This window comes from Vidua macroura, chromosome 6 (assembly GCF_024509145.1).
Source record: "Vidua macroura isolate BioBank_ID:100142 chromosome 6, ASM2450914v1, whole genome shotgun sequence".
Classification (NCBI taxonomy): domain Eukaryota; kingdom Metazoa; phylum Chordata; class Aves; order Passeriformes; family Viduidae; genus Vidua; species Vidua macroura.
In genome coordinates, this window is record NC_071576.1 from 32,763,430 (window position 1) to 32,779,346 (window position 15,917).

Sequence of the window (15,917 nt, forward strand, 5' to 3'; positions counted from 1 at the left end):
TACAACCAGATCACGTAGACAAAACGCAACATTTAATTGCAAATTTGCTTTGCTGTTTACAACTAACCATCCATGTTTTCTGAAAATCTCTGTTTCTAACAAAGTACTAAATGATAAATATTGAACTGGAACCTGGATATTTCAATCAGTCTTCATAAATGTAATTTCCTGGTAAAAGAAGTAATTACATTTCTTGAGAGGTAGGAACTTTTTAAGACAAATTGCCATTGGGACTACTTTATGTCAGTGATTAGATACATCCCCAAGACTAAGCAAACCAGCTTTTGTTAGCTTTTAATAAAATCTCTGTAGAAAACCTTTCTTGTTCTCTATAATTTTATTTGAGTTTCAAACAAAGTCGACCGCTGCACAAAGAGCATTTAAACCATATTTGTTTAGATTCACATATTTGTTGATTGGATTCACATATAGAGGCAATCAAGTTTTACTCAGAGGAAAACTGCACTAGGAGTCCTCCCTTTTCAGTCATTCAACCATAAAGTTTATAGTGGTTGTGGCATATTTTGATCTTGTTCAATATAATTTTGATTGTTTAAAAGTTTCACAGCTTTCTTAACATGATTTGGTGAATTTGCTGAATACTCACAGAAGCTTAGGATGACACAGTGTGGCTTACAAGTTTTTCTTGTCATTCCAGTAGCTGCTCAGATTCTAAGATCTCACTATGTTTTTGTCTGTGTTTGTGGTTGGCATTTTCATGAAGTAAAATGCAATGTTCTTTTCAGACACAAAAGCAGTAGGGGTACCTAGAGTAAAATACTTTTACAAATATGGAGAATTTTTTTAATATTTGCATTAATGTTGATTCTTGGGGCTTTTTTAAGTTTACAGTATAAAACTTTTGATCTATAACTTCAGATAACTTAAAAGAATATATCCAGAGCAAATGACTGAGTCATTATTTCAAACTTTGAATTTTGTTCTACTCTTAGGGGGTTCATATGAGTATAAAAGAAAATTGCAGTTTTCAAGTTGAAGTCTTCACTTCTCCCATACATAAACAATGTAATCAGTACTTAATTTTTGGCAATGTTGTGTGTCAAAGTCAAAGGAAGCAGATTTAGAAGACCAAGGACAGGTTTTTAATTATCACCAGGAATTCATTTCAGTGACAAGAGATGTTCAAAGTATTTCACTTTGCAAGATCATCAGTCTCACTGATGTTCATTTCTTTCACTTCAATGTGCAAAGTTTCTTCCAGTGTTATCTTTGATCATGGAGGATCCTAAGGAACTTGTTATAGTACTTTTAAGACCAGAGTGTAGGGTTTTTTCCATCTTGCTGCTTCATTCCCTTCACTCCTTACATTTTGCTTAAGAGAAAGTCTCTCTCTACTTTACTTGCCTGTTTTCTGTCCCTTCCCTAGCTATCAATTGTTTAGTTACACTGAACCAGACAAAACCCTCAGTAGTAAGTTATATCCTTACATATTTGTAGTTGCACTAGATAACTTTTTATTCCTGTGTAATGAAAGTCTATAGGCTCTATCTTACAGCTAAAATGAGCAAGCAAGGCTACTTTTCAGAATTTTTTCAAGTCTAGCAAAACAGTCATCTCACCTATCCACTGCTCCATCCATTAACACCTTCTTTGTAACAGCACATTTAATTCTGCTAGTTGGTCACTTTCTGCTGCTTTCTGTCTCCTATGACGAACTATTGTCTTTATGATTCATAAGCAGACATTCACCTAAAGACGTAATATTCCCAGTGTAGAAAGAATGACACATGTAATTTATGTAAATGTTCCAGTTGCAGAGAATTTCTGAAATGAAAGAGCCTAGAAAAAATACTTTAAACTTTTTTTGAAAAAAAATGCTGATGAAAGTTGTTTCTGTAACAAAATTAGCCTGATTATTTCAGTAATTTCTCATGCTTACTGCTAACAAAAAATGATCTGTCATGACCCACTACCTTAATGTGAAATGTGTACATTGACATCCACACAATCAAATGAGTTACAAATTAATGCTAAATCTAATTCATATTTATGTTTTCAGTCTAGTACTTTTTCAATATAGAATTGCTGTGTGAAGTAAGCACATTAGCAAATGGGAGCAGGTGGAGTTGGAAAGATGTTTTTGTCGATTTTTGTTATTACAAATTTTTCAGTAGATATATTCAATATTTATCAGTAAAAGAAAAATCAGGTTCCTTATCAGATATTCTTAGCTAATAATAAGGTGCTGTTGAAGGTGTGTTTTAGTAAGCTGTGTTTGTATACACAGTGTAGATACTTTGTGTTCGAGTGCATAATATTTTTTTCTTCTTGAATCTTACTGTTTCTTCTTAAGGTGGTCATCAAAGTGAAATATGTCAAATATGTGAATGTATTTTAAAGTTTGAATGCATACACTAAATTTCCAAGTGAGTTTTATTTTGTTTTTCTTTATGAAGTTTGCATAAGCTGAAGTTTATTCTACCTAGGAACTTGCTTGAGTAAGTAGGAAGTGCTTGGGCCTGACTGTTTAGCTGTGATGAGGTTGAGGAGCATGGAAAAGTGCAAAGAATGTTTCAAATTGTTAGGATGATCTACATAGGTGAGATCACACTCCAGGCACTCTAAGGGTTTCTTGCTTTTTCTCGTAAAAATGCACACAGAATTAGTTAGGTACTTGTTCCTGCCAAAACTTCCAATGTTTTCATGATTATTTCTGGGTTTAATTTCCTCTTTGTTTTTTTCAGTGCACATTCCAGGATTACAGAAAATTATGTTTAGTAAAAAGAGATGCTATTAGAATGTGTATTTGAGTAGAAAGTGGCCATAATTGCCTTTGGATGAATCCTGCTTCCTAACGCACATCAGTCTACTGTATCCTCCTGGGTTCTTCTCAACACAATGCAGCAGTGGTTTTCAGAACAATTGCTAATTAAGATACCAGAATATTTTCATATATTCATTACCTTTTTCCCTCATTGTTTTAAGTACATTGTCTTGGCAAAACATATGGATAATTCAGCCCTAGCAAGTCTTATTTTTAGTTTATATTTTGGTTACAAGCCCTGGTAGTTGACAACATGCTGCAGCTTCAAAAGTGAGACATTGTTGTAACTAAAGAAGAAGTAGCTTGGTTGCTTGGGATATTAAAAATCCATCAAATACATCGTAGTTACTAAAATCCTTTCAAAAATGGAAGATACACTTTGTAGGAAGGTCAAAAACTTCAGGGATAGTCTTTTGGGCATTTTTTTGTTACTACCAAAATAGACCCATCAACAAATCAACTCTGGAGAAAACGGACTTGGGTAAAGTGCAGGCTGAACACTGGAATTCAGTAGAATTACTTATTTGTCTTAGCTTTCTTTATTGAATATGTGTGCTTCAACTGTACTTTATTTATTCATACCTGGAGTTGGTATTAAATAGTATAGCAGCACCAAAATATAATTCTCTTCCCTTAGTCATGCTGAAGAACTCTTTATTTTAGAGTGGCTGGGAATTAGCTTCAGATGCAGAACATCCAGAACAATTCTTGCAGTCACAGAATCAGCTTCTTTTCAGACCTGTTATTGATTGAATCATACAAAGAAGCTCTAATGTGCAAAATTTCCTTACATTTGTATGTCTTAATTACTAGTTGATATTTATTAAGCTACAGATATTCATTCTTTTCCTAAGTCCAGTGAGAAATTTTAAACAGGTCAGAAAAGGTTACTCAGTCTTTCCCTAGAAATATGTTTTCTTTTCAAATTGTAACTATTCTGTATGTGTATATCTTCAGAAGAGAATAATCTTTCAGTACATACATCCTGACTCACACGTGGATTGCATAAGTTTTAGTGTCTGTATGCTAACACTGCAACAGATTGTCAGTTCCTCCTTGAAATTTTTTTTCAATTAGCTTTAGGAGCAAGAGTTTTCATTTCTTACTATGCTGTCTTCCAAGGCCAAGTGTTATTTTCAAGTTCTGGTAACTTCAATTTGTCATTTCTTTAAGATAGGGAAAAATGTGCATCCTTCTCACATTAGAAGCCTTACTGACATCTTTTCAGTTCCTATCCAAAAAAAATCTCTGGTTTGAATTCTGATGTAAGACAAGATGAGGGTTTTAGGGTTTGTTTAATGGTTTGGGTTTCTTTATCAACAGCTATGTCTGACTTTTATCCAGTGTCTTCAGTTAGAAATTACTGTGAATGCACCTCTACAGAATTGTTTGCAGGCTACATTTTCAATATATCTAGTTCTGGTTTTGTCACTGATACTTGTTGAGTTTGTTAGCACTTGATGATAATTTTTATGTTTTGTTGAAGATGGCGTCAGAAAAATATTGGCTTCCCTTTTCCATTCAGTCTTTTTTCTTTGGGGCTGTTAGTTCCTATTACATATGTCAATTAACTAAATCTTGTTTTTCATGAAAAATGGTTTCAAGAGTAAAACTGTGCATCTTATAGGTCGAATTTTCATATAGTCTTATGTGTGTAGGAATTTGGTTTTCTTTTGTTCCTCTTCTTTAATGTCTTAGTCCATTCATACATTAACCTGATTTAATCAACAGCTCAGCTATGGGCTTCTGTTCCTTCACTGACTCTTGATGTAATAAATAATCCACATCATTTATTGCTGTGTTCTTTTCTGATGAAATAATCAGCAGTTTTAGAAGTGTAAGGATAAACAGCAATTTTCTTGTTGGTTCTTTCTTATTAGAGTAAACAATTTAATGATGGTGCAGCAAAGTTCAGTGCCAGACGTTGTAGGAGAGATACCTGATGCTATTTTAGAACAAAAAGGGTTTAATTCACCCTTTCATTTCTGTGTATTCAAGGGCACAAAGTTACATGCATTCACTAGTCTGTCCAGAATCCATATGTGTGTACCCAGCTGGTCTGGTCAGGATAGCTTGAAATGATGGAGAGGACGTGCAGCACCAGCTATGACCTTCTCCACAACTTCTCTAGCATCCTTCTTATGCCAATATCCTTTAAGTCAGTGTTGGATGCATCTTTTATACTCTTTAGAACCTGACAGTAAAGGGGATATTTGTCTCTCCATCTGGTTCCACCTCTTGAATATGTTAGATTTTCTTGCTGTACTGTGTTCTCCTTATGTAAATGTGCTCTTTATCATTCTGATTTCATCTCAACACCTTAACTCTGTTTTGGTCTGTAAATCATTTTAGGTTTTCTGATTTTACTGCTTGGGTATCCCCAGAAGCTCCATGAAGTGCTGTGAACTAAATGAACCATCAATCTGCATGCCATCAAGATTTTTATGTTCCTTCTGCTATGCTTTCTGGTGCTTCCCCCCCATCCATACGTGTCCTTCCTTTTCTCTGCCACCCTTAATATGTCTATTAGACATTCAAGGAGGGTTCTTATGCTGGTCTATATTACTTTGCAATTGAAGCAAGCATGTCACAGTTTGATATTGTATCATGCTTCTACAGTTTTGCATCATCATTATCCTCATTATCTGCATTTCATGCGCATGTATGCTGGTTTTGGCTGGGGCAGAGCTAGTTTGAGGCTACACAGCACTACAGCAAGCACCAAAAGCAAAAAACAGCCACTAAGGAGCACTGGACTAATACAGAGTCAGGCAAGTGAGCCCCATGACAATCACAGGAGCCTGCTGATTATTAGTTGAACAGAAATAACAGCTATAAATTCAGTTTAGCACATTTCAATCAAATCTGTCATTATCTCAAACACTTTGAGCCCCATGTATGGTGCCAAAAAGACTCTTGAAGTTTAACCCCAGCTGGCAACCAAGCCCCCTGCAGCTGTTCACTCTCTCCCCAGCCAGTGGGATGGGGGAGAGACTCAGAAGAGTAAAAGCGAGAAAACTTGTGGGTTGAGATAAAGACAGTTTAATAGGGAAAGCAAAAGCACACACAAGCAAAGCAACACAAGGAGTTCATTCACTGCTTGCCATGGGCAGGCATGAGATCATCAGCCATGTCTAGAAGAGCAGGGCTCCATCACTTTTAACAGTTGTTTGGGAAGACAAACACCCTCATTCCAAATGTGCCCACCTTCCTTCTTCCCTCAGCCTTACATGCTGAGAAATGACCCTATATGGGGTGGGATATCCCTCTGGCTGGGGTCAACTGTTCCAGCTGTGTCCCATCCCCAGTTTTTGTGCACCCCCAGCCCACTTGCTGGTGGGGTGAGGAGTGGAAAAGGCTTTGATGATGTTGCAAGAACTGCACAGCAATAGAAAAGCCATCTCTGTATTGTTGACAGTGTTTCCAGCACAAATCCAAAGCATAGACCTGTGCCAGCTATTGTGAAGAAAATTATCTGTACCCCAGCCAAAGCCAGCACAACAGGCAACTGAAGGTAGTCTAGCAGCAGGCAGCTATGTGTTCACAGGAGCCAAAACTGATATTTAGACTAATAAAGCTCTTTCAAGGTATGCATGTTCCAATGATTAATGTATCATCTGCAGTAAAAGTTTGCTGGTTTCATCGCAGAAGTAACATCTATCTGATGCAAGATGTGAGAGAGAAGCAAGAATCTGAAGCACAGACATTGCTTTTTTCATGTGCACTTCCCTTCAAGTGATAGTTTCTTTAGCAAGTGTACTAATAGTCCATTGTCCCCTTTGGAAAGGGTTTTAGGAAATAGAGGAGTTGAAAGTAAATGGCACCTACTGGTTCTATGATCTTAACTCCTATTTTGAGCAGTATCTAATATTTTACATTATAATATGTGATACCATCAAAGATCAGCAAACTAAAAATAGTTTTTCCCTTCTGCACAGCTGTCTCATGTGGAGGCCCTGGGGGGCATCCCCTGGGTTGGGGAGACACAAGAAGCTTCCCTCAAAAAGCTGTTAAGACCCCATTGGCTCCTTCCCCAGTTCCTATGTCTGTTCCTATGTCCCTGAGCCATTCCCTCCCTATTCCCTGATTGGCCCTCATTCTTTGTACTGCCCCGAGACCAGAGTCACCCCCGGGTCTTTTGGGAGAGAGAAACCTGGACTGTCCATGCGTCTATGCCTGGGACTCTGAACACCTCCCCGTGCGGCTGAATTAAACTTCTGTGGATACCATGCAAAGGCTCTTTCTGCTTCTGTACCCTGGACTTTACTAGCAGCAATTCAGGCTGCAACAGACTCGAGCCTTGTTTTATAATTTCACCATCTCATTGGTCAGTCTGCACTCAGATGCCTTTTAACTTAAATAGACCAATTCTTTCTTGTATTCTTTCCTCAGCCAGACAAGAGGGATGCGTAAAAATTTTCAGATTTTATTTTCATTAATTAACTAAGTCAAGCTCCTTCATTTCTGTCCTTTAAAACAAACTCATTCCAAAGTCTTGCATGCTGAAATTAATTGCCCCTATTTTGCTCACAAATTTAGTTTCATTTTAAAAGGCAAAATGTGTATTACCTCTTTATAAGGGGCATTTATGAATAGGGTAGAATTTGATGAAAAGGGTAGAATTTCTTCAGTTAGTTTTCAACAGTATGTTTACTTCTTTGAAAGGAAAGGAAGTGTTTTTTTTCTATTTCTGATCACTTCCATGCCATCATTGCACGTTATTGGATATGAATTTCTGTAAGCATTTATTGATATTTACATTTACTGAAACCTACATACGTTTCAGTATGTTGCTTTTTATTTAAACTAGCAATAGTGGAGAAAGTCTATATGGAACAAGTCTATGAGAAAACAGGGATCCTTAAGGTGAGATATTCAAAGCACTTACAGTGGAACATATTTCCCTTCAATGCCTGTGTTGGAAACAGGGCCTCCCACTTGATTACCTTACAGTAGATTTATGGAAATCATTCTGTAAGAAACAATAACAGGTTTGGCAAGATTTCAAACCAGCTGTTGGCTTTTTTTTTCAAATTCGCACCACCCATTGCAGTTTATTTCTTAAGACTGCTTTTTTTTCTTTTATATGTAATTTTTCAAAATGTGAGGAGCACCTTTGAGCAAGGAGTTCTTACATGTTTGCATGACAGTCCTTTGCAACATGGTCTTTGCTTTATGAAGTTTGTAGACAGCCTTGCTGGACAATGGTTTCACTCAACAGCACTGTTAGTATGGACAAAGATTGACCCTGGCCATTTACCAGGTTATTGTTAGTACTTGGCCACTTAAAGGTCATATTGTTTTAAGCTTCTGCAAAGTAAATTGTGCACCAGATCTTTCCAGCTTAATTTAATCTTCTAATGTTGTCCTTTAGAGGATACACCCTTTTCCAATATCCTTACCAACCCTTCCACTCCTCTTTCATAGTTGAACTCCTCAGGATGTATAAATGTGAGGAAATACATGTGACAAGTTGTGTTTACACAGATTTTCCAAACACACCCCTGTCTAGTCAAAAGGATAAAATATAGGCTGTTACAGATATTTGAGAAGAAGCCTTAAAGGCACTTGTCCTCTTCCCTTTAAAGTCCCACTACCCCATCTATTTTCAGAATGGTGAGATCTTCCTTGTTGCACTGAGCCCCAGTGCAAACATCTCTCCCTTAATTTTGGTGGTAGAAGTGGTCAAAGAGAGCAGATATTTGCTTTATAAGCCTACCAAAGAGCTAGTTTGCTTTATCATCTACCTGTCCCATCATCAGGTCACTTCTAACTGACTTCACTGATTAAACAGTTTTCTTGGTGACCATGAAGGTATCTTGATAGGAGCTAGCTTAGTGTCTAAAAGTGCTTAAAGGACAGTGTCCACCACTGTATGTGCTATAACCCTGTGTCTGCTGCAGCTTTTAAAATTTAAGTTCAGCTTAGGACAGCAAGGCAAAATAGCATATTCAGAAGTGAATTGTCAGTTTGGAAAAGGTATATAAAAAGAATATAGAACTTCACTGCCCAGGACTCAGATGTTTTTATTTTTGCCTTAAATATGACCTTTCCTGCTTGCCAAGACAGATTTCTGATATATGGGATAGGTGTCTGGGTTTTGAAAAACTCTACCAGGAGCATGAGGTGCAAATTCTGCTTTCTTTTGTAGGGAAAACTAAGGAATCACTGAGGTTGCAGGCATAGGTGAGGAGCAAAATGTGCCAGCAGACAGTGAAAAAATGATCAGATGGGTCTGAAATGAGAGGATTGAAAGTACTGAATTGAGGAGAAATTGGATGTAAAGGTTGAATAGTAAAGGTCTGATATAGACCAAAGCAATATTTGTGGCTCTTGAGTGATGAGGCTGCAGGACTTAGAGTGTTTGAAGAAGAGTAGGAAGTAGCTTGGATGCAGGAGGTAGCAATAGCATTATGAGAAAAGGGCTATGGTCAGGAAGTGTCTGAAAGGCAGCATTGAGCAAGTAGAATGATTTGCAAAGCTTCAGCTGTGTGACAGGACAGTTGTCCAGCTGTTCACTTTATAGTGACAGTAAGGACCAAGCTCTCATATGCCCAGATCTCTAGTTTAAATGAGATTTAGGACTTTATGTCACTACAAATAGAGGCACTATGTAATGTTTGTATTTATTGTAGTCTGTCTTGCCCTGGCTGTGCATTTCACCTATCGACTTTTAGACTTTATTTCTGAACATTAAATTTAACGGAAGTCAATAGATATTTTTAAAGAACTGACAAATGTTGGTGTAAAATTACCAGTGTACAAAGTCTCTTGTGTAAAGACATGGTTACATTATCTTTGCCATTATGTGTGTTAACAGAGCATTTGATCTAGTGATGATACTAGTTTGAAAACAGTAAGAAAATTGCTTCTTCCACCTGCACTGTGTTTATTCCTACATCTGCACATGGAACAGTGTGAGTAGTAGTGCCCGTTTGAAAAAAAAAAAAAAAGTGGGTAGTGTGAATAAAATTTGAGATGGTATGATCAATGATGTTTTATTGGCATCCAATAGCATTCACATACATTACGCTTTTTTTTAACATTAAGGGTTAATGTTATCAAGAAGTGCAGCAACCTCAATAAAACTTTTATGCCAAACTGTGGTATAATGCACAGATGTGAATATGTTTATTGGCTGAGAATATATGTGATTGTTATAGGAGCCTGTATTCCCTTGTTTGAAATATTCCCCATTTATTTAAGAAGCCCCCACTAATTGGTGTTTGTCTGCCATAAAACCGCAGAAGTAAAAATACTTTCAAGTGCAAATCTATTTTTTATGCATGGATGTAAAAGTTATGCATAATGCATTTTTTAACTTAAATTGATTTGCTGCTATATTAAAAATGTATTAAGCTCTTTGTTAGCAGTAGAAAACTGCTCACTTGATGTAGAACATCATTCTTATCAGGGAAGAGGAAGAGAATTCAAGTTGAAGTTTGGATTTCTGTCAGAATTTTCCACTCTTGATTAGGCAAGTAAGGGTTGTAAAACATGCCACCTAGACCAGTATTGTATTATATAATATTTGGAAGTTGACAGTCACTGTCCCCACCATCAAAGTTGTTCACAGTAGTATGTAATTACTTCACTAATTAAAATTACTTCTTGCCCGACATCAGATATTTACAGTTTCTCTTTTTTTTTCTTACTTGGATGTCACTACCCTTCACTTCTTTTCAGTTTGTTGCATACCTTGAACTCGATTAACATTCTTTAGGGTCAGAAAATGCATTTTCCATCTTCATAAGTTTAAATCTCCTTTGGATTCAGCTCCCTTATGTGATCTGGCCAATACATAAGATTTTTTTGTTCCTGGCCAACTGATGTGAAATCATTGCCAGTTGAGTTACTTTTGAGATATGTTTCTCTGTTAATATGAGCTCTGTGAGAACTTGTGTGAGAGATTTCAAGAATATTTATTTGGAACATAATGGTATAACAATATGCATAGTATAGCTTTTGTAGTTTCTGTTCATCAGCTGGACTTCCTTCTCTTGTTGAATGCACTTTATCAATTGGAGAAGTCTCCAAGCTTTTGATAACAAATTCCTGATGGCCTCTAAATATCCCTGTTCTTTATATGTGGTATTCTTTCAGAGCCCCTTCATGTGGGAGCTGTTTGAATATATGCTGACTCATATTTAATTTCTCTTCTGGTATGGTTTAATGTTTTTTTTCTTCTTAATGCATTTATATTTAAGATCATTTTCATGTTTTTTATACATCCACCTACCTTTCCACTGAATCACAAAACACCTCTTTAAGCTGGACTGGAGCTTATCCTATTGTTTTTCTTCTATATTTTTCCTTGATTAGTTGAATAGCCCTTGGGGAGGAAAAAAAATAAAAGCAATTTCAGGGTATATTGTGGAATTCTGCTGAAGGAAGTGAACCAAAGTAGGAGCATCACATGTGCAGTTTTGTTCTAGATTTCCAAAACTGATCATCCTTTTCTCAGCATGATGCCCTGCACTTTGAGATAAAACAGTAACTGGAAGGAAATAATGGCAGATAAAACTGAAAAAAAAAAAAAAAAAAAAACAAGGTCTTATTTTCCCATGGAATGTACAACTTCATAAATATTTCGTAACAGCATGTGGACTCACATTGACAAATATGATGCAAGCAAGTTTCATGATTTGGATTTGGTATTCAGTAGAGGATATTCACTCCCTTGCACTGCACATTCCTAAGGCAGCTAGGTTAGAAGCACAAGGGAACTTCCAGCTAAATGCAATAAGAGGCAATGGCTAGAAACTGACAGGGACTATGTTTGTGGAAGGAAACAGAAAGTGCTGTCATCACAAGTTGTCAGGCATATGTGGTATAACATACCTGCCAAATCATCTCTTTCCAGACTCAATGATGGTCCACAAGTAATAATAATAGTTTTCTTTATTCATCACTCATTTTTGACCTCTGCAGTAGTAATCAAGTGGGAGAACAGTTACGTTTTTCTTATGTGTACAGCAAATAATCTGAACTTGATTTGGATGCTGTGTAATATAATCCCATACTTTTAATTATGATTCCTACATTGTGTGCCCAGTTCATCAAATAAGGTACTTGACACCTCTTTAAACTATTGCTGTAAAAAAAAATCTATTGTGAATTTTGCTTTTATTCAATTTCAGAATTAAGTAATTTAATCATATCAAGAAGATGTTGTCATTATGAACCATTCATATGTTGCCTGGGATTTTGGAAAAAATCTGACAGAGGTTTGGCTTTTTGGTGAATATGGATGAGAAAACACTTTTCTGAAGAGCAAAATTCCAGTTTCTATGTCGGAATGTAAGCAGGGAAACTAGAGCAGCACAAATAGAGCATATTATCAGAAAGGGGAAGGAGTCTAAGATGGATAGTGTTAAATGTTTGTTAAATTTCTCCTGTTGTGGAACTCTTCCTTTCAATAAATCCAGCAAAGGCAGAGTCTCAGATTAGGTAATTGTTCAGAGCTGTTCTTCCTTTATGACAAGTATAACTGATAGATTAGATACTTATTTAAGGTTAGGTCTTCTAAATTCTTTTTTCTGGAATAAAATCAAGGATGAAGATAATAGGTTCATTTCTCACGTGCTCTATTAAGTAGAAGGCAGTGGAATAACACTGAAACCATATGCAAGACTTCTGCTCAGAAAACATTTTCTGTTCTCTCATCTTCTAACAAATCCATTAACCATATTTGAGCATTCCTCTTTGCTCACTCTTTGGTTCTAGTTTCCTTGCTTCCTAAGTTTTCTTTGACTGGCTTCCTATCTCATTCTACTCCAGCTGTAACTCCACCTTGTTCTGCAGATATAAAGACAGGGATACCTGTAGCTAATTTTTAGCTATTAACTCCTGCTGTTATTCCATTGTGAATAAGAAAGGGATGTAAATATAATGCATTTATAAACTGTCAGTGTATTATACCCTTCTAGTTTCCTGGAATGTACCCTACACAGCACCCTTCTTCCTTCTTTACATTACGTATCTTCATCCCTCACCTTCAGAGTGTTCCAAAACCCTCAGTAACATTTTGCCCATAACTACTTGGTGTTGCTCCTGCCTCATCTTTTAACCACGTATTTAGCTTGTGTTGTGGTATAGATACTTTTGATTTAGATCACTTACACATATTTTTTATCATAATCTTTTCTATTTGCCAATGTTCATCTGTTATAGGGTTCTTGTGTTAGCTGAGTTTCTGAAAAACAAGGGATGTATAATCCATGCCATTTTCTGAATTACAACTTCTAGATCATCCTACAGTTGACCAGAGAAAGATAAGGATACACCTGAACTCCTTTCTGTGGTATTCGCCATGAAAAAGATACAGGTTTTTATTCTTGCTGTCCCTTGCTTTCTTGGTAATACCCTATTTAATTCCCAGAACAGATGTAATGTAGTTTGTGCAATATTCATGTAATTCTGATTCATCCCTTGAGAAGCATTCAAGTTGCACTCTGCAATGCTCCTGTAGAAAACATGCTGTCATGTATATTAACTGTGCCATGGATGTAAAGCAATACTTAGACTATCTCCTTGGAATTTATATATGCAAGCATTTAGAACTTCATTGCTCACAGTGTACACATTGTGTATTATTTCTATGTATATTTTGAAGAAAGAAAGAATAATATTAGATATATGCACCTGTAATATCTCCAATCTCATTTCTAACTGAATTCTAAACCTTCAGAACAACTTGAGCAGCAGCAATTGGTGAGTAATGCAAGAAAAACCTTTTCCCTGAGGGGCAGTGTATATTGCTGTCACTTTTCCTCAAGTTTCTGCGTTATGTAGCATTTTTCTTAATGCCCTAGTTCCATGTCATTTTGTGAGATTATAAGTATTTATTTTTTCCTATTTCTCATTTTCCAAACAAACCTAAATGTATTATTCATTTTAAAAGTGACAAATTGATAAAATGAATTGCAGTTCTACTAGATTGTCTTACTATTGGGATGGTAGTACCTAACCAGGATGTTGGGGAAAGCGTCTTTGCTCTAACTCACGATGTTTTTTGTTCAGATAAGGATCTTTTTCTAAATTGAGGTGCTCTTTTTTTTTTTCAATTAGTAAATACAGATCTAATATGTAGTAACTCAGTTACAACTGCATATATTTTAATTGAATGTGTCTTCTAAAGGAGACATAGTTTATTTAAGAATGACTGTTTCTTCTTGGTCTGTATACTAGTATTGAGTGGAGATTTTCCTGGAGTCCCATGATAGCAGTAGTGATGGTGTTTCACTTCAGAGTTCAAATTGGATGCTATTTTAATGTCATAAGACCAGGGAAGGAAAACAACAATTAATATAAATGTTTCCAGTGTATTTTGCTAATGGACATCCTATCCAAACTAAATACTTAAATTGTTAAGATATTATTTCATTTGCATTGTTTTCTTGAGAATCAAATACAAGTAAAAATAACAATTAAAAAACCAAAACACTCAGTTGACTGTTTTTTGAAGAGGATTTTCTCTGTTTTGTGTGGGTCAGGCAAAAACAATCAGGACAATTTAACTTGTGCCTTGCTAGTGTGCTCCAGAGAGCATAAAGCATAGCTGAATTTCCATGGTTCATTCAATCTTTGGCTTCCTTGCTGAGATTTCTTAAAGACAGTTACTGTGATTTGAAAGGGTTCACCTCAGTTGTGTGGGATTTTGTTTTAGTTAAGATAATAAGAACTTTCAGTTCAGTCTTGGCTCAGACTACTAGTTTGTCACTAAAGTAATTTTTATTGACTTCTTCCTCTCTGCTTCAAATGACATGTGTTCACTTTACTGGTAAAAGAGGTATATTTACCATATTAAGACATTCTGAAAATAACTTTTGGTGTAAATGAATGTTTTATTTTGCATGCTTCTAAAAATATGAAGCCTTTTAAGCAGCTACCTCATTTGTTTCTTCCATCCTCTGCATCATCTAGGAAAACCCATATATAATACAGGAAAAGTAATCAGATAGGAGATGTTTGGGATCATATACACAGATATTTAAATATTTTAAATAAAAATCTAATATTGGTCTGGCATTAAAATTTTCTGGTTGGGCAGCATAATTTTTAACTGGGAATCTTGATAGCAGTGGCTAAAATTTCTAGGCCTGGGTCAATAGGAATCTGTATTGCATTCTGTCAGGTATCAATCATGATACTTGCAGGCTCCCAGTTATAGCATACTCTGCTCATATGATTTATAGAAGGTATAGAGGGGTTTTTTCTTCAGTTAGAGTTTTAGAATTTTATTATTCTTAATATCTAAATCAGATAAGTAACATATATTCTTTCAGAAAATGTTAGTGAATTCAGCATGTAACATATATGCCAGATTGGTAATATACTGAGAAAGAAGTGATCAACAAAGCAAGTTTAAAATGCCATGATAAAGCGTCATTTATTCCAGAAATTAGAGTCTGTGTCTTTGTCCTTTAGAGGTGTCTCAGAGAGTCAAATTGATGTCTTGCATGTACTGCTAACTGATTGTGTGGAAATTTTTTTAAGTTCACTTTTTCTTTATTCTTCTGTCTTTTTTACCCATCTTCCCCCATTGTAGCAAATTAGACGGCCGGATGAAAGCAAAGGAGTTGCTAGTAGAGTTGGATCCCTCAAAGTAAATATGTTTCTAACATTTATTTTGCAAGTTTTCTTCTATAGCCTACACTTTTCCTTTTGAAGGGGGAGGTGTGGGGAGGGAGTGAAGGGGCTTTTCCATTTCTCACCATCATATCATTTTTATTTCAGTATTCTTATTGCTGTTGGGTCACATTTTGTTTGTTTCTGTGCTACACATAGAACAACCTATTGAAGGCAGGCTGCCAGTTAGGTAGCTTCGGGTGTCACTAGAAGTAAGAGATAATAACAACCTTTTTAAAGTGCCTTTGAAGTAATTTGGTGATCATGATTAAACCACTTCTCTGATCTGCCTGTTACATAGAGAAGTGATTTACTCATCTTCAAACTATTGCTTCCCATCTTGAAACATAATTAAACTTTTATAGTGTTCACACTTCTTGCATTTAATTCTGCAAAAGACCATTTCAAGAGAGTTGAATATTTCAAAAATATATATATAGCCTTTAAATTAAAAAAAAAACAAAGTAAAGAAATATCAGATGAAAGCTATTCACAGGAGACT

At 35.9% G+C, this 15,917-nt stretch overlaps 1 protein-coding gene across 20 annotated transcripts in view; it reads left to right on the plus strand.

Annotated features, from left to right (window-relative positions):
* GPHN (gephyrin) overlaps window positions 1-15,917 on the plus strand; it is a 275,721-nt gene that overhangs the window by 185,104 nt on the left and 74,700 nt on the right. For 15 of the 20 annotated variants that reach the window (XM_053980254.1, XM_053980258.1, XM_053980257.1 and 12 more), the window contains one exon: window positions 15,336-15,392. The exons of the other annotated variants lie outside the window; for them this stretch is intronic. In XM_053980254.1, coding sequence (XP_053836229.1) covers window positions 15,336-15,392 — 57 coding nt within the window. The remainder of the gene's footprint in view (window positions 1-15,335; window positions 15,393-15,917) is intronic. 20 annotated transcript variants of the gene reach the window in all.